This window comes from Lolium perenne, chromosome 7 (genome assembly GCF_019359855.2).
Source record: "Lolium perenne isolate Kyuss_39 chromosome 7, Kyuss_2.0, whole genome shotgun sequence".
NCBI classification, from domain to species: domain Eukaryota; kingdom Viridiplantae; phylum Streptophyta; class Magnoliopsida; order Poales; family Poaceae; genus Lolium; species Lolium perenne.
Window position 1 is genome coordinate 247,475,850 of NC_067250.2, and position 19,197 is coordinate 247,495,046.

At 49.7% G+C, this 19,197-nt stretch overlaps 2 protein-coding genes across 7 annotated transcripts; one reads left to right on the forward strand and one right to left on the reverse strand.

Annotated features, from left to right (window-relative positions):
• The first annotated feature begins 3,677 nt into the window (after positions 1 to 3,677).
• Positions 3,678 to 6,756, forward strand: LOC127313208 (putative heat stress transcription factor A-6a). 6 transcript variants are annotated; one of them, XM_071823182.1, is made up of 4 exons: positions 3,678 to 4,102; positions 4,184 to 4,894; positions 5,085 to 5,157; positions 6,543 to 6,756. In XM_071823182.1, the coding sequence occupies exons 1-3, from the start codon at positions 3,782 to 3,784 to the stop codon at positions 5,130 to 5,132; spliced, it is 1,080 nt and encodes a 359-aa protein (XP_071679283.1). In that variant the 5' UTR covers positions 3,678 to 3,781; the 3' UTR covers positions 5,133 to 5,157; positions 6,543 to 6,756. The 6 variants fall into 6 exon arrangements, 3 of the variants coding, with proteins under 3 accessions (XP_071679283.1, XP_051199721.1, XP_071679281.1); XM_051343761.2 differs by lacking the exon at positions 6,543 to 6,756 and adding an exon at positions 5,338 to 5,600; XR_011748125.1 differs by having other exon boundaries at positions 3,680 to 4,102; positions 4,184 to 4,954.
• Positions 6,757 to 6,860: 104 nt separating this feature from the next.
• On the reverse strand, positions 6,861 to 8,734 carry LOC127313209 (uncharacterized). The gene is made up of 2 exons (XM_051343763.2): positions 8,108 to 8,734; positions 6,861 to 7,541 (listed from the first exon to the last, which is right to left on the reverse strand). The coding sequence occupies exons 1-2, from the start codon at positions 8,655 to 8,657 to the stop codon at positions 7,042 to 7,044; spliced, it is 1,050 nt and encodes a 349-aa protein (XP_051199723.1). The 5' UTR covers positions 8,658 to 8,734; the 3' UTR covers positions 6,861 to 7,041.
• Positions 8,735 to 19,197: the final 10,463 nt, after the last annotated feature.

Sequence of the window (19,197 nt, forward strand, 5' to 3'; positions counted from 1 at the left end):
GGCAACGAGCGTACGGACGTATTCGATATCAATCTCCTCTTCCTTTTTTTTCAAGATCTCCGCAGCCTTTTTCATGTTATCCTTTGGAGTCGTGAATGGCTGTTGCTCGGTGGGAGTCGCGAAGGTGATCTTGCGGGGAGCTACAGCTTCTCGCCCGAGTCTATCGTTCTCCTGTTGAGTCTCGTTGATCTTGTCCTCCCAGTGCTTCCGGAGTTGCTTGACTTTTGCCAGTGACTCGTCGACCTGGCGTTCTCGCTGGAGGAAATTTTCCACGAAGTGCGCGGCCTCTTTCCTTTCATCCAGCATTGCTGCTGCGGTGGTGGCGAATTTCTTGGCTGTTGCCAGCATCTCCTGCCTTTTGGCTTCTAGAGCCTCCGGATCTGCAGCGTCGTCGGGAGTTATAGGTTTGTTGAGGATCTCCGAGTGCGCGATGGTGTCCATGCCTGCCTGCTCAACCAGTTCTTCTGGGGACAGGACTTCCTTATGCGGTCGTTCCCGCGATAGCGGTGATCCTGCATTGGATGGCTATGGGTCGGAAGGGGTGTGTTCATCTGCTGATTCCTGCTGATCCAGCGCCGTTAAGGTTGCGAGAACCTGCTTAGGCTGGGCAGAATCTACTTCAATCTGTTCACCGCCTCCGAGTTCTTTCAGCTTGCGATCGTACTCTTCAGTGTCCATGGAGGAGGTATCGTCGGAAGTTGGGCTTAGGTTTCCCAGGATCGATTCTTCACCCGGAGCGTCGCTTTCTCCGACAGCCTCCTGCTGATCCAGAGCGTCACTGTTTTCCGGTGCCTCAACCTGCATGGGGCCAGCTCCGGCTTCTTGAGGGGCGGCTCCTGCGGTATGGGCTAAGAAGTGCACGAAGTGACCTTTGCTTCTCTAACACCTGGGAGACCCAGGCGGATCTCCATTGGTCTTCCACCTTTATTTCCTGCTCAGGGGCGGATTGGGTGGATTTTGATTTTTCCAGATCTAAGGCGGAATCTTCCTCAGGAAGCTCCTGCGTCTCAGATCGGATCTTCGCGACTGCGTCCTGCTCAGCGGCGGTCGCGTCAGCGTTACTTACCAGAGCATTCCCGTCGGAATCGACGGTCTCGCCGATGAAGAGGTGTATCCCGCCGATCGGGATGATGGAGAGCTTGACGGGGTTTGTCTTTGCCGGAATCCAGCACTCGTCCTCAGGGACGATCGGAAAGTTCCCGGCGTACTTGACGCGCCCCACGGCGATGGTGTCGTCGATGCCTCCGAAGGTAGAACCCTCCCGGTTCCGGCCTCCAGACGCCGCTGGCCCCACGGTGGGCGCCAACTATCGTTGCCTATTCGACGGTACTCCAGAGGAGGGATTCTCATGGAGGGGAGAAGAAGTAGGGGCCATTGGGCGGAGAGTCCTCGGGACGGTGGTACGCGATTTACCCAGCTTCGGACCACCTGCACGATGGCAAGGCCTACTGTTGCTTGTCTGGAATTATCTGGGCGCTTTCGCGTTGTTACAATGAGTTGTGGTTGTGCCTCTAGGGCTCCCGGGATCCGGCTTATAAAGGCGCACAGATCTAGGGTTTACATGGACAGTCCTAGCCGGATTACAGGTTGCCTAACTACGGTACAATATCTTGCCGTGTACGTCAAGGATCCGCCTTCCATCTACGTCGTACTGGATCCGGGTCCCTCATGGGCCTTCACGGATCCTTCTTCATCCGAAGGTCGGTTAGGATCCGGCTCCCTGATCCTGGGCCGGACTTCATCCTTCATGATCAACAGCAACTGGGCCGCCCGATGGGCCAAATGCCACATCACCGTCTGTGGGCCACCCGGGCTTGCCGGATCTAGGCAATGTCGATGGTACACCCATGAAGTATACCCACAACACATACCCATGTCACCCGACGCGGTCGACCAACAAAACCACCGTCTGGAGCCACCGCCCCAACATACCGTCGCTCGCTCTCGAGCTGCAATGCCACATGAACCAGCAACCCGTAGCCCAAGCTACACAGGGAAGTCGGCCGTAGACCACTGCCATCACACCAACTCATCCGGGACCGCCGCCCCGACATAAAATTCTGACCGCCCTCTCTAGGATGTGTCGACCAAGCCGACTATACTGTCGCACTAGAGACACAGCATTGCCACCCAAGCCACGACGATCCTCATCTCTACCTCATAGGGCCACCACCCGCGATGGTTCCCGGGGCCGTTGCCTCGATGCACAAATGCAACCTCTCGAGGTTGCCGCCCCGACATCCACTAGCCATGACTCATGAGGAGCGCAATGAAATGACCACAAACTAGCTCTTAAAGACAACACCCCCAAGAGGGAAGCGACGAAGACGCAACCGTCGCTCACTCTACGCAACTAGAGTTTGGGTTTTCACCCGAAGAGCCAAAGATAATCACGTCGAGAGGAAGATGAGATCTCCGATGACGCCTTCAAGAAGGAGACGACGCCAAAAGGCATTGCCGTTGCCGGCACCAACCCAATGTCGATGATAGGTTTTCGCCCGACTCATCTCCTTGTCCACGGAAAAGACTTTCAGATTTGGAGCACGCATCATAGAACCAAAGTTGTGCACATTGAGGTCGCACTCCATTGTCGTCAACCACCAGCACCGCCGTCGAAGTCGAACCTGCCATGGCCAACCACATCACTCCGGAGCGCACCTGACAAACCACCAGCACGGTCAAGATCTGAACCGCATCTAGCAGTGCGACATGCCGCCGCGCCCCGGTGTCGCCGCCCATGCTTCCCACAGCCACAATACGAGGTCCATAGCGACCTTGCCCTGGGGTCGCCGCCTCGGCGCACCTCGACGCAACTGCGTTGCATGCGCCTCGTGTCGCCACCCAGCACGTCCTTCCCAGTCGACGTCAACGCCGTGCGTCCCCGCCCACGCCTCCATAGAGAGATCCCGGCCCTACACCTTTGGCGGCGAGGGCGCCCATCGCCACTGCGGTGATGGCCAGGGACGACGAAGAGGGGCCAAGCTAAGGGAGCCCCGGAGGCGGCGGTGGCTAGGGTTCCTCGAGCCACCCCGTGCAGAGCGACGCGGGATCGTTTTTCAAAATTGGTATTTAAAAGTTTTAAAAAAAATCTAAAAATACATAGATCTAGGCAATGCTGTATTTCTATAAAATACTTAAAAGTGCAAAATTAAACTCGAAATACTTTATATTTTATGTGTGGTACCAAAAATGGAAATCTAAAGTAGTGGACAGTGCAAATTTTGATGCCTCCAAAAATTTGAGATTTTGCACCTTCGTAGAATACATCATTATCAACATCTAGAATTCTTTTCAGATATTTTTAAAAACTTTGAAATGCTAATTTAATTTTTTTCGAAAAAAAAGCCTAATGTAGCCCGAGGAACACTTGTACTTTCCGATGACAAATAGACAAATATTGTAGAAGAGCACCTACAGTTCTTTTTTCTATTTTTAGAAGATACCAGTAGGTTGTATTGGGCTGGAACCATACTGTACTTCTGCCTGAGGCCAGCCCAAGCTCGGAACATGGCCGATTCTTCCGGGCAGTCGCCCGCAGCACACCAACCATCAAATCACGCCGGGACCGCGCGAAAAAAGCCAATCGCGAGTGAGATCTAGCGCTCGTGAGAAACTTCGAAGGAAAATATCTGCCATTAACACACAGGTACACCCTCCCTTTGTGCTAGTACTTTCCAGAATGTTCTGTCCCCACTTATAAGTACTTCAACCCCACACTCCACTCCCGCCAAATCTCCAGCCAGATCGAACGACCTAACGAACGAACACTACACTCAGCCAGATGGACTCCCTCACCGCCGTAATGACGACGGACATCAAGCAGGAGGAGCCCGAGATGGTGGTGCTGGACGACGACGACGGCGACGACTGCTGCCTGCGCGCGCCGACGCCGTTGGACCTGGCGGCGGCCGCGGCGGTGGCGCCGTTCCTGGCCAAGACGTTCGACATGGTGGAGGACCCGGCGACGGACGCGGTGGTGTCGTGGGGCGCGGCGCGGAACAGCTTCGTGGTGTGGGATCCCCACGCCTTCGCCGCCCGCCTCCTCCCGCTCCACTTCAAGCACGCCAACTTCTCCAGCTTCCTCCGCCAGCTCAATACCTATGTACGCACCAAAGCTTCATTCCCGGTTGCTGTTCTCGTTTCTTTACTGATGATGCAGTACTGAAATGTGATGTGGTTGCAGGGATTCCGCAAGGTGAACCCGGACAGGTGGGAGTTCGCCAACGCGGGCTTCCTCGGCGGGCAGCGCCACCTCCTGGCCGGCATCCGCCGCCGCCGCGGCGCCGACACCGGCCGCCGGCCCGCGGCCTCGTCGTCTGCGTCCTCGTGCGCGGCGGAGGCCGGCGTCATCGGCGTCGTGGACGGGGAGCTGGAGCGGCTGCGGCGGGACCGGGAGGCGCTGAAGCAGGAGCTGGCGCGGCTCAGGGTGCAGCAGGAGGCGTCGCGCGCCACGCTGCTGGACATGGAGCGCCGCGTGCTGGGCACCGAGCGCCGGCAGGAGCAGTGCAAGGCCTTCCTCGTGCGCGCGATCAGGAACCCGAGTTTTCTCACCAGCCTGGCACGCCGCAACGCACTCGCCGCCGGCGACGCGGTGCCCGTCGTCAAGGGCAAGAACAAGCGGCGGCTGCTCGACGACATCCCGTCGCCGCCGCCGCCGGCGACGGACGATGGTTTCACCTTCGAGGAGCTTGCACTGGCGGCCGGTGTCGCCGTCGAGGCGGGCGTCCCGGCCGTGAAAACTGAGAGCGCGGGCGGCATAACGACGGACATGATTTGGTACGAGCTGCTCGGGGACGAGCAGGCGGAGATGGACGTCGAGGTGGAAGACCTCGTCAGCGCCGCCGCCGCCGCCGCGGAGGAGATGGAGCCGTGGGAGGGGATGGGCGAGGAGGAGGTGCAGGATCTGATGCTGCAGATTGATTGCTTGGCCGGCTCGCCCAGTTCTTGATCATCAGCTCAGCACAACTCACTAGTATTACTGTCTTAGTAGTAGTAGCAGGGCACAGTAGCTTTGAGATTTGATTGTGATTACTATGTGTGTGTGCATTGCCTTGCTAATTCGGATTCTGCGTGTGTTCGTGCAGGATCCGGATGATGGTATCTGTCAGGATGCGAGCTGTGGAAGGGTGTGAGAGCGACTGTGCTCCAGAAGTTCAGGTGCTTAGGAAGATTTATCGGTGCATTCATATTCACTGTTTGTATTGTTCAGACGATTTTCTCTTCAAATCTAAGTTTTTTGTGTTAACCTTGAATCTAAGTTATTTCTGCAATGTCTATTACCATGTGTGATGGTGAACCTTTAGTTTACTGTGATGATGGTGAATTTTTTATCTGTAGGATTACCAAGATGAAAGGGTGCAGAAGTGCAGACCCCCTAGTGAAAGAGAACAGTGTGTCCACTTGTGGTGTCATCGCAAGGCTACCCCTTTTCATCTTCAGGAGGGCAGAAACGCAAAGGCGATTTCCTCGATTAGTGACAACCAAATTGCTTCCCCTCATTAGCATGGATAACAACTGTGGGCACCAGTGTCACCAAACATGCTGCTTTGTTTCTTCAACATGCTCACTGACTACATCTATATGGAAAATCCTCTTGATTCCGACTGAGATTGCTCCACGCACAAGCTTCGAAAGCATAATCCAATGCAAATAACAGATGAACCGCAAAAAATCCGCAATCTAAGCAAAAAAAAAAAAAAAGGATAAGCCAACAACTGAACGAACATCTTTATCATATCTTTCAGACATCAACTAAAGCACATAATATGTACACAGATTCAGAAGAGTATGTGACACTGGAACTTGGCAACACTTACAGTACATCATACATGAAAGCAGAAAAGGTCTATCGATAGTGTTATCAATCGTCTTCATCTTCATTATCGAATTATTCTTCCTCACTCAGCTCTTCCATAGGCTCATCTTCCTCATCCTCTTCCTCTGTCTCGACATCTTCATCCGGAGCATCCTTATTTTCTGTTTTAGAGCTGTCCTTGCGAGGTTTTTTCGCGTCTTTAGATCTTGTTACGTACCTTTTGATCCCTTCACACTGGGACCACTCTGCTGGGAGTCTTTTCCATCCTCGTTCTCATCAGTCCACTCCTCATCTTCATCCTCTCCCTTTTTCTGCTTCTTCTTGTTCACGGCACCGCCGCCCCCTTGATTTACGTCCAGTGTTAACATCGTCATCATCTTCATCATCGCTGTTCTTCCTTATTACCTCCAAAAACCAGTTCTTCATCATCGCTGTTCTTTCTGCGCCAATCCTACCCTTGGAGTAATTATCAAATTCATGGTCCATGGACAAAAAACCCGAATTCTGCATCCAAAATTATAATTATTTTTTAAGTACCATGGAAAAGCCCAAGTGTAAAAGCAGGATATTGTTCTGCTAATACAGGGAACATCAGCAAAACTCTCTCTATAGCTTTAGATTTCAGAAACAACAGATAGCCTATTTGCCCATCAGAACTGTACTCTTTTGGATAACGTCAAGAACAATAGCTAATTACTGTGATGATGGTGATTTTTTTTATCTGTAGGATTACCAACATCAAAGGGTGCAGAAGTGCAGACCACCTAGTGAATGAGAACAGTGTGTGCAGTCCACTTCATCTTCAGGAGGGCAGAAACGCAAATTCAATTTCATCGATTAGTGACAACCAAATTGGCTCCCTCATTAACATGGATAACAAATGTGGGCCGGTGTCACCAAACATGTTGTTTTGTTTCTTCAACGTGCTGACGGACTACTTTTATATGGAAATCGTCTTGATTCCGACTTAGATTGCTGCCCGTAGAAGCTCCGAAAGCATAATCCAATGCAAAAAAACAGATGAGCTACAAAATAATCCACAATCTAAGAAAAAAGATAAATGGATAAATCAACTGAACAAACATTTCATCACAACTTTCACACATCAACAGAAGCACACAATATGTACACAGATTCAGAAGAGTATGTGACCATGTAACTTGTCAACACTTGCAGACTTACAGTACATTCTAAGTGAAAGCAGAAAAAGTTTGTCGATAGTGTTATCAATCATCTTCATCCTCATCATCGAATTCTTCTTCTTCCTCTTCTTCCTCACTCAGCTCTTCCATAGGCTCATCCTCTTCTTTGACTATAAAACCTCCCAGCGTCTCATCTTCCTCATCCTCTTCCTCTGTCTCGTCATCTTCATCTGCGGCATCCTTATTTTCTGTTTTAGAGCTCTCCTTGCGAGGTTTTTTCGCTTCTTTAGATCTCGTTACATACTTTTTTGGTCTCTTCACACTAGGGCCACTCTGCTGGGAGTCTTTCCCATCCTCGCTCTCATCAGTCCACTCTTCATCTTCATCCTCCCCCTTTTTCTTCTGCTTCTTGTTCACACCACCGCCGTCCCTTGATTTACGTCCAGTGTTACTAACATCGTCATCATCTTCATCATCGCTGTTCTTCCTTAGTTCCTCCAAAAACCAGTTCCAATCCTTGGGTGCGCGAATCCTACCCTTGGGGTAGTTATCAAATTCATGGCCCATTGACAAAAACCCGAATTCTGCATCCAAAATTATAATTATTATTTCAGTGACATGGAAAAGCCAAAATGTAAAAGCAGGAAGATATTATTCTGATAATACAGGGAACATCAGCAAAACTCTCCCTATAGCTTTAGATTTCAGAAACAACAGATAGCCTATTTGGACATGAGGACTGAACTCTTTTAGCTAATAACGTCAGGAACAATAGCATGTATGAACTATGAAGTAAAGTCGGCAGAAAGCTTTGCAAGTTTCAATGGAGCTAACCAATTCCTATTGTACAGCAACTGTCGCCTGGCTTCTGGCCTCACAAATGAGCATATTTGTATACAGACGTTAGCAACTAGTATAACAATTAACAAATGTACTAGTATTATCATTAACCAATAACCAACACATGCTAACAACATCCAGAGGCAAGATTAAAAATAGGCATGTAGTAGTGCAAGCTACTCCAATGAAACCTGACCGAATGCCATTTATACCAATTTATCTCTGCAACATTGTCCCCAACAAATTCCCCAATTCCCACATGGCACCCTGTCTCTAAATTCTGATGAAAGGAAGAACAACCCAAGCTTACCTTGGACCGGATCGAGGTTTCCTAGATCGATTTTCAGATCCTCCAATTCCTCATCCAACTCCTCATCGCCGACCCCCGCCTCCGTCTCCTCCTCCTCGGCGGTCACCTCCATGGCCTCCTGCAGTACTCGCCTCTCCCTCTCCTTCCTCTCCTGCGTCCGCTTCTCCCGCCGCGCCACCGCGTCCAGCACCGCGGTGTCCACCTCCGCCTCCCCTTCTTTCACATCCGGCCTCCGCACCGTCCAGAACGCCGGCGCCTTGAGCGACAGGGACAGCCCGTCCCCCGCCCGGAGCTCGCCCGCCTCGCCGCGGCGGTACACCTTGTCTTCGCCGACCCTCGACGAGCGGACGACCACGGGGTTCCTTCCTACCACCTCGAAGGCGACCCTGGGCTCCCCGTCGCCGACGAGGCGGAGGGTCACGTGGCGGCGCGAGACCGTGCGGTCGGCGGGCGGGGCCAGGTCGCCGCTCCCGAGGTCGGCCTCCGGTGACTCGCTGGAGAGGGAAACTGCTCGGATTCCGCCGCCGCCTGGTTCGAGCTCCAGCTCCATTGGGCGGCCGGCGGTGAGGAATGTGGGGTTTCAGGTTGGGTGCTGGAGAGGGAGGCGACGACTGCGGGGAGTGGAGGGAGAGTGGAGCGGAGTCCACTTTTCGGGAAGCGGTGGTGGGTTAAGTGGGCCTTTTCGTGGATCCAGGCCGTTCGGGCTTTATGCCTGTTGGGCCGGTGATGAAGATTTGGGCCTGTGGGGTTACACCGTCCGTACGCATGTATGGCCGTTCCTGAAGATCGTAAAGCCCAGCCTCGGTGTAATGTTCCGAAGCAGAAGAAAAAAAAGGTCAAGGTTAGGACTTTTTTTTATGTCTTGGGTGAACACCTGAATTTGGGGTGGATCCACATTGCCTCGGATTGCCTGGAAGCTGTCGAGGGACTGCAGAGAAAGAACATGCGAGTCTTAGGTAGCATAGAGCACAGCTTAAGGGAGAAACTTACTCCTGCCATGAAGGAAGAGAGATGAATATAGAATCACACACGACGACACGTTTTGCTTCTTCCTTCCCAGCAGGTCGATTTTTCGTTAGTTGAACCACATGTTAGTTTGAGTGTATTTTTAAACATTGCCCCGATTTGAATAAAACTAAAAAAGTTCTCAAAAAAATTACATCTAGCCAACAGGCCAGCCCAAGCCCGACACGTATGGCACGCATGGCCCATCAAGGCCCATTTAAAAACTGCGTCCTGCCGGCAATCATGTCTCGCTAGGCGGCCCAGATACATCACACCTAATAAACACGCCGTGACGTTTAGCCTTTTATGTTTTTTTTAAAGAAGAACAAGAAAAATAAAAACCAAACGGGCCATGCCAGCTCACGGGCTTCGGTTTGTGGCCCAGACATGTTTAGCATGACTTGTTGAACCACGTGCCGAGCGAGCCCGTCACAGAAGAACACGCGTGATTAATGCTAGCCCGCTAAAAGGACACACGGCTGGCCAACAATAGTTACATTGTCGCCAATGTCGAAGATCGAAAAGCCCAACTTCGATGTAATGTTTGTGAAAAATCTGAACAAAGTAAATGCTAGGGGAGTGCAGGGGTTTCTCCTCACTCGAGCATCGATGATTCTGACAAAAATGATCTAACCTTGAAAAATCAGCATACAATAACCATGTTTCGAAATCATTCGCAATTAACCTTTTCATATAGAGCCATGCTCTATGGCATGAAGGCGCAGTCCATGGCGACATGTTCTATAGCGTGAAGCCGTGGCCCATGGCTTCATAGTCATGATGCCCTGAACCGCAACAGCGGAGTCATGATGTAGGGTATGACACCTTTCGACAATGGTTCATGCTATTGAGCATGGCCGTCATGAAAAAGGTTATTTTTGAAATTATTTTTCAGGTGAGTTTATTTTACGTCAAACTTTTGAGAAACGGCTAGTTTTCTCAAAATTGTCTCGAGCACTATTCTAGCTACCTTGATTGACACCCTGGAAATGCGTAGCTATTTGATTTTCTTCGTTCCAAACTACGCAAGTGTCGTAACATTTTTTTCTTTACATACGGATGTATCTGGACATCAATAGGTGTCTAAATACATTTGTATCTAGGTAAAGTTACGACAATTATATCTTAGAATGATGATAGTATATCTGAATAAAATGAAGGAACGTGTATGGAGAAAAAGTAGTAGAGCACATGCTCAATCATCGTCCGCTCTCGGGCTGCACATTCTGACTTGACCTCGAGATTGGCTAAGCTAATTGGCGCATCATGTAGAATTGTAGATGTAGGTTGTAGGTACGCTGCTCGCTGCACCGTATAGACACGCGTAGGAAAAAGTAGCAGGATTGACGAATTGGACGTGACGGCCACCGCTCTCTATCCAATCAGTTTTGAAGACGGTACGTGGACATGGAGCGCGCTCGCTGTCGAGGGAGGAGAGACCTGCGCCTCCGGCCGTCGTTGGATTTTGCCGACTGGTGGGGCCCCAGGGCAATCGGATCACGCGGACAGGCATGTCGTCACGACGACCGGGAGACGACGGGAAGAAGGAGACGACGACCCGGAGCTGGTCGCGCGCGCCTCGACGTGCCGCGCATGTCCTGGCATGTATAGATTCTCGACACCATTATTTTGTTCTTGAGAAAAGAACGGCAACATGTATTTCGCGCGCGTGCCATATTTATACGTACGTTTTTCCTAGCAGCCTCATTCCATTGACTAATGGCTATTATACTTGTATATATCTGCAACTCTCTGTCTTGCTTGCAATCAGTGTCGCGCGCCTAAACAGGTCTAACTAAATCACCATTAGCTGTGGGATGGTGTGGTACATCCATATATATCTATCGTGGTTCATGCCGTCATGGGTCGTGGCGTGGTGCGCCAAGGGTGCAAATTGTTGTTTACTAGCTGAGCTTTTTCCTCCAAGAAATAACAATCAGTGGAGAGGGTTTTAGGTAGTGAGTGCGCGAGCAATGTAAGTGTCCAGGGGTTCCAACCGGAAGCCGACAGCCAGAAGCACCACCAACTGACGTACGTCTCGCACTCGCACTACACGACCTGAGGGCCGGAAGAAAAAAAGGTGACGGTGACACGGCTGAGAAAATCTAATGCTTCCACAAATAGCGCAATTGCAAATGGCACCATCTATGGACTTTGCTCGATTTTTCTGCGTCGTCCCAAGTCTTAGCCTGCCGTGCCTGCCAGGCCGGCCGGGCCAGCTGGCTGCCACCAATTCTTGCATTTAACTTATTTTTTTATTTTCAGAGCAACCACATAATTAACTTATAGAAAATATACATGAGTAAGATCATGAGAAAATAGTTATCTTGAAAACTTTGCAAAAAATGATTTCTAGGGTTTCGTGTACTCGATGAAGCCAGCCGCCGTCACAAATCCATTTTTTTTAGTTAAACCCCTTTAGCTTAATCTAAATCTAAACTACTTATAAAGGCACGAAGTTGGCAGAAACATCAAATCCTAGCCTTCTATTCCATCAAATCTAACGGCACATGTGCCTCCAATGACGTTGCGATTCTTTCCATATTTGGCGCTACCAATTTCTCACAGTTTTCTCCTAATTTGTTGCACGTCCCGCTAATTGTGGATCACAATCATATACACACCCATCGCACATCGCACCCCGATCGCTCCGCCTAGAAACGGACTCGACCCAGGAGCTATGTCGGCGGCGGCGGAGGGCGACCAACACCTCGGCGATGTCCTGCCGTAGGCCCGTAACACCACGGCAGCATCCTGGAAACAGCCGACGGAGAAAGACCCGGAGAAGGTCGATCGCGAGGTGCAGCTTCAAGTACGTCAATGTGCATGAGGCCGACGTCGACGGAGGAGCAGGTAGTCAGGCCCTGCCACGCACAAGCGTGCATGACGATGTGGCATGTGGGTTGCCCATGGTTCGACGACGAAGCACGCGAAGCACATGCCGAGTTGTGCCTATGTCTGCTGATCTATAATCTTGTTTTCAGTTGCCACTGCCTGCCTGGGTAAAGCATACAAATTTATCATCGGATAATTGCCTCTTCAGCAGAGAACTTTGCATTAAAAATGGTAAGCTTTTTGAGCCAACAACGACACCTTGCAAATCATCGTGCCCGAGGCAGCTGTGTTTAGTTAAAGCGGCAAGCTTGCTAAAAACGCTGAAGACGTGAAACCTAATTCCTATGACACTGTAAATCAGTTCAAGTGATAGTATTCTTGTACATACATACACTATATGATTGCAGGTATGAGCACTCAATTGATTTTTCTATTCCTGTCTGTCTTTTATTCCATTGCTGTAATGTTTTTGAGTGAACTTTTTCATTGGATAAGGTTCCAACCTGAAAATTGCATGACATTCAACCTTTAATTCTTGATATTCAGATTCTATTATGATACGGCCAACAGTTTGGGGACATGATTCTGTTAGAGCACTGGATACCGGTTTGGCTTTACACTGGTTCTCCGTTCTGCTAGAACATTCTAATTAACTCTGCTTTGATATTCCTTAAAGTGAGAAATTGTTTTATTTGCAATAGCAGCAGATTTTACTACTAGGTACAGCGAGGCGAAGCCAAGCACTGAACGTTTCAAAGTCCACAACGAAGCTACAAGATTTTTTTTCCCTCAGAAGTGGCTGAAACAAATTGTTTGGTAGAACATAAAGCTTTAATCTGTTTGAGGATATGACATGACAAGATGCAAACCATGGTTGTCTCTTCTGTTGTCTGCGCCTTTTGCCAAAACATGACCAATCTCATTTGTGCTTCCTTAGCCCAAAAAAAAACTGCATAGCCGCCAGCCGAGTTTTTTTTTTGGCAATAAGATGGCAAAAGTTTTAGGCATGTGTTAAATTAGTGCATTTTTCTTCCAATTTTTTAGAGACCATCTCAATTTGTTTGATCTTTGAAGCCAAATTTCTTTGCGAGACTCTTCAATTTCGCAAGATACAAAATTGATGATCATATTTGTTAGACAGTACCCTCTGCTTCTCTACTTCTCTACAATATTAATGATTCATTGCAATATAGTTACATACGCGCGATGCGCGTGCAACATTACTAGTATTATTCAAAAGAAGATAACATATTCGATTGGACAACCTTATTTGTTTTGTCCTTTTAGTGCGTTTTTTTTTTGGCAAATCCGACGGACAAATGGTTCATGCGGTGTAATTGAACGGCTAGGTGACTCTGTTATAATATCCCTAATATAATTGATGCAAAAGTTAAACCAAACCGATGGGGAAAACATGTTTAGAAGAACGTTTATGTGCAAATTATACGGCAAAAACATATTGGAAGACAAAAACCCGGCAGGTGTAACCCTACTTTCAGATATGTATACGGCAAAAACATATTGGAAGACAAAATCCAGGTCCATTCCAATCTGTTTGGACTTGCCAATTATTGCCCTCCATCTATGACCCACATCTTTGAAGTGTTGATTAAGTATCATGTAAGATATCCCTCAAAAAAGTATCATGTAAGAAATGTACTATATCCTAGGATACTGGTACCATTCAGTACTAATGTGATCATATGATGCCGATGTATATTCTACGTTACAATCCTAGAATTCCGATGATTGCAGTATTTTCAGGTAACATTGTTCAAAAGGCTCATTCAGATTGTTTTACAAAGTTATATAATATGTGATTAGATGATGATATAATTAAATACTTCTGAACAAATCCCTTTATACCTAGCCAGCCACCCGTTCCCTACTGAATAAATAAAATTCAAGAATGACATGCTGCGCAGGTTGACCATTTTAAATAGAGGGAAAGGACTCCTGCGTTATAGCAGCCTCTTTATCTCTTTCTTTTGGCTGCCTTGTGCACGGATAAAAGAGGGAAGTTACAGAAGGGGGCAGTGAAGGTTCGCCAAGTAGACAACAAGGCCCCACCCCGTCAGTCATGTGTTGCCGTAGCGTGCCCTACTTCAACGATTAAATTACTGCTCCTGAATGTTCAACTGACTGATTAATTTCTTATAACGTACTCTATTTTTCTTTGCCAAATAAGCCAGCAAACGTCCATGTTTTCCATGAGGATGAAAATGAATGGCAGTCCAAAAAAAACCACGTCCATTCACTAATATACTACCTCCTGTTGTGAAGTGTATATGTGGATTGCCTAGCCCTTTCCATTAGTTCGGACTTTTGGTTCAATTGGCTAGTGCATGAAGCTTAACATGGTATCAGAGCCCCAGGTCTCAAGTTCAAATTCTGGCTTTCACATGGTTTCGCAATTAAGCCTAAAAATTGTTGTTGCCCCCCCTATTTAGCCACCGCTGTTTCGGTGTGCTCTTCTTCTTCTTTCACGTGTTGACTTTCTCTTCTCTCGTCACACGCGAGTGGGGGGTGTTGTGAAGTGTATATGTGGATTGCCTAGCCCTTTCCATCAGTTCGGACTTTTGGTTCAAATTGGCTAGTGCATGAAGCTTAACACCTCCGTCCCAAGGAATAAGACGCACGCGTATTCCAAGGCGAACTTTGACCATAAAAATTGAGCAACAAAATCTTGGTTATATTATATGTAATTAGTATCATTGGATTCGTATTGAAAATCACTTTCTAATGTTGTTAATTTTATACAAATAATCTTTATATATTTGAAGTAATTCTTAGTCAAACAAAAAGCACGTAAAACGAGGACACCTTATTCCTTGAATCGGAGGTAGTAAATCATTTTTTAGCTTTTTTCGTAAGTGCATATATTTAGACGATATTTAGACGTGTTCACTATGTAAGTTTACTTATTTTGGTTTGTATGCAGTATACTTTGAAATGTCTACAAGGTGTGGAAGTAACGATTTTTATTTGAAGGTGAAAATAAGAACAGTTGACCGTGTAGTCTGTTTAGGTCTGGCCGTGTAGATGCTCTTTGTGACACACCGGCCGGGCTTGGCAGGAGCATGCAGCACTCTTCCTGTCGTCTGAATTCTGATGGAGAAAACAGGCATGGACGCATTCTTTGTTGGTTGAAGAAAGATGACGGAACGTGTAGAAAGAGAACACATGCATGCTCAACCATCAACCTGTGTCGACCCGCACGATGGAGTCACTACCTCGAGATCTGCGAGCTACCATTTCCACGCACACACGTTTCACCCTACGCCATCGATAGGACGATTGACGAATTCTGGTCCGGAGCACCCACGAGTAGACGCTTTCAAGATAGCGCAACCGCGTGCCCAGCTGAATTTAACATGGAGCTGAAAATAGTTTTGTCCAGACAGCTACACGGTACGTGGGCATGGAGCTCCCAAAGGCATCGGATGACGCGGAAAGGTACGTATGTCGTGACGACCAACGGGGAGACGGGACAAGGACACGACCCGGAGCTTATCGGGCCTCGACGTGCAGCGCATGCATGTCCGGCGGCCATCTCGACAGCATTTTGTTCGTGATAAATACGAAGAATATACGGAGTACTCCCTCCGGTCCGGTATTTTAGGCTTATTAGGACGATCAAGGTGTAAAACTATTGGCTAAATATCGCTATGGAGAGAGAGAGTGAGAGGGAGCGCGAGGTGATGGCGGAGCGGGGCGCCGCCGCCGCCGCCACCGCCGCCGGCAAGCGTGCGCAGGAGGCGCCTCCCAGCCCAGCGTCCGTGTCTTCAGTGAGGCCGGTCGTCTCTGGGCTTGGCTTGTCTTCGGGCTCATGCGGGTCGCCGATGCAGAGTTCGGCGGAGGTGGGGCTGGCTCCGGCGGGGCCGCTCCCGCAGCCGCCACCCCGGCCTGTCCATGAGAGGTTGGAGTGGATCCGGCCAAAGCTTTCGCGGATGGCAAAGTGGAGGCGTCGCAAGAGCCAGCAGCGGATCTTGAGGCCGGAGGCCCCGACGGCGCGGCCGGTGTCACCGTCCATGGCTGGCCGTTGCTTCAAGTGTCTCAGGCCTGGTCACCCCAAGAGAGAGTGCAGCAACGACCAGGTCTGCTACCGCTGTGGTGAGGAGGGGCATGGTTCGGGCGGTTGCAAGAGGCCGCGAAGCCCAGATTCGGAAGAGATGCTGCGGTTGAGGGCGATTGAGGTGGTGGACAGGCGCCTGGCCGGTCGCCGGAGAGGACCTCAGCCTGGTGCGCGTGGCCAGGGCACGCCTGCTGCTATGCAGCCTGGTGTGTTGGGTCGACGTGCGCCTGCTGTTGGTGTCCGTCCCCCGGCGGCTTCGCCTTCCCCGTCCTCGCCGGACTCCGTCGGATCTGGAGAGGCCGAGTCGGCGTGGCGCCACAATACCACGACGGCGGGCGAGGGCCGCCGCTGGTCACCGTGCGTTGTCCGGCAAACTGGCAACATGGCCGAGTTGGAAAGGAGGCTAGATTGCTCCTTGGTGGCGTACGTTGGTGGTTCGAGGCCAGCGGTGTCGTGCGCTCAGGTCACGGAGGCGCTGGTCACAAGGGCTGACATTCCACGGGCGGCGTTCACGGTGCATAGGTTCAAGCCGGAAGATTTCCTTATAGTCTTCGCGGCGCCGGAGTTCAAGGAGTCAGTTTTGAGGCGCTCTTCCTTGCCATTCTCCTTTTTCACCCTCTTCTTCCGGCAATGGACACGTCAAGCTCAGGCTTCCTTGGTGCGGATGAGGAGCAAGGTGAGGTTGGAGATCGAAGGAGTGCCGCCACATGCTTGGGAGAAGGAGATCGTTCAACAGTTGGTTGGTGAGGCGTGCTCGTTGGAGGTCCTTGCGCCGGAGACGGCGAGCCGGGCGGATCTCGGCGTTTTCAGGGCGGAGGCTTGGTCCGCAGATCTGGAGGCTATCCCGACGAAAAGAGAGCTGTGGGTGCCGGAGCCTTCTTCAGGTGCTCAGAGTTCAGGCAGCTCGTGGCATGCCGTGTCTGATCGCAGAGATAAGTTCCTTGGTCTCTGATACGTCTCCAATGTATCGATAATTTCTTATGTTTCATGCTTGTTTTATGACAATACCTACATATTTTATACACACTTTATGTCATATTTATGCATTTTCCGGCACTAACCTATTAACAAGATGCCGAAGAGCCAGTTGCTGTTTTCTGCTGTTTTTGGTTTCAGAAATCCTAGTAAGGAAATATTCTCGGAATTGGACGAAATCAACGCCCAGGGGCATATTTTTGCACGAAGCTTCCAGAAGTCCGAGGGAGAGACGAAATGGGGCCACGGGGCGCCGCCACACTAGGGCGGCGCGGCCCAGGGTGGGCCCGCGCGGCCCTAGCGTGTGGGGCCCCCGTGACGCCTCCTGACCTGCCCTTCCGCCTACTTAAGGTCTTCGTCGCGAAACCCCCAGTACCGAGAGCCACGATACGGAAAACCTTCCAGAGACGCCGCCGCCGCCAATCCCATCTCGGGGGATTCAGGAGATCGCCTCCGGCACCCTGCCGGAGAGGGGAATCATCTCCCGGAGGACTCTTCACCGCCATGGTCGCCTCCGGAGTGATGAGTGAGTAGTTCACCCCTGGACTATGGGTCCATAGCAGTAGCTAGATGGTCGTCTTCTCCTAATTGTGCTTCATTGTTGGATCTTGTGAGCTGCCTAACATGATCAAGATCATCTATTTGTAATGCTATATGTTCTGTTTGTTGGGATCCGATGAATAGAGAATACTATGCTATGTTGATTATCAATCTATAATCTATGTGTTGTTTATGATCTTGCATGCTCTCCGTTATTAGTAGAGGCTCTGGCCAAGTTTTTACTCTTAAATCCAAGAGGGAGTATTTATGCTCGATAGTGGGTTCATGCCTCCATTAAATCTGGGACAGTGACAGAAAGTTCTAAGGTTGTGGATGTGCTGTTGCCACTAGGGATAAAACATCGATGCTATGTCTAAGGATGTAGTTGTTGATTACATTACGCACCATACTTAATGCAATTGTCTGTTGTTTGCAACTTAATACTGGAAGGGGTTCGGATGATAACCTGAAGGTGGACTTTTTAGGCATAGATGCATGCTGGATAGCGGTCTATGTACTTTGTCGTAATGCCCAATTAAATCTCACAATACTCATCATATCATGTATGTGCATGGTCATGCCCTCTTTATTTGTCAATTGCCCAACTATAATTTGTTCACCCAACATGCTATTTATCTTATGGGAGAGACGCCTCTAGTGAACTGTGGACCCCGGTCCATTCTTTTAATCGAATACAATCTACTGCAATACTTGTTCTACTGTTTTCTGCAAACAATCATCATCCACACTATACATCTAATCCTTTGTTACAGCAAGCCGGTGAGATTGACAACCTCACTGTCACGTTGGGGCAAAGTAATTTGGTTGTGTTGTGCAGGTTCCACGTTGGCGCCGGAATCCCTGGTGTTGCGCCGCACTACACTTCGCCGCCATCAACCTTCAACGTGCTTCTTGACTCCTACTGGTTCGATAAACCTTGGTTTCTAACTGAGGGAAACTTACTGCTGTACGCATCACACCTTCCACTTGGGGTTCCCAACGGTCGCGTGCTGTACGCGTGTCAAGCTAAATTTCTGGCGCCGTTGCTGGGGATCGAAGAAAAGTTACACCACAGAGATCTCTAACTCCCACGTCAACTTTGTGCCAGCAGCGTCCAGCCTAACTGGGCGTTGTGGAAACGCATCTTCTTGTGTCGCCATAATGGCTCTGCCAATGTCGCCTATAACATAGGCGGTGTTTGTATCTGCGTGCGCCCTGATGTCGAGTACTTTGATGTCAAATTCCCTGACTCAGTTCAAGGGTGGCGCAAAAAATGGTTGTACATCCACGAGGAGAATCATGGGTGTGTTGAAGACAACATTCCTCCTTTTGATGGTGCCGAGAAAATCTATCGCCGCCGCTCCTGGGACGCAGAGGCTACCGATGAAGAAAAAACGGCGACGGAGGCACTGATGACTCGCATCCACGAGCTTCAAAATACCTGCGGTAAAGAACTATCGGGTATCCAAATCACGGCCTATTTCCTTAGGATCAGAGTGCAGCCTCTGCAGGCTCGCAAAAATCCCCTCTGGAAGTATGCTGGCGACAATGATGTGGATCGGCTGTCGGTGGATTTGCCGGTCAAGGATTTAGAAAAACTTGTCCGGAAAATCTCCTCCCTCAGCAAGAAAGATGCTGTCCCCTCTTCTTGTCGCGTAAA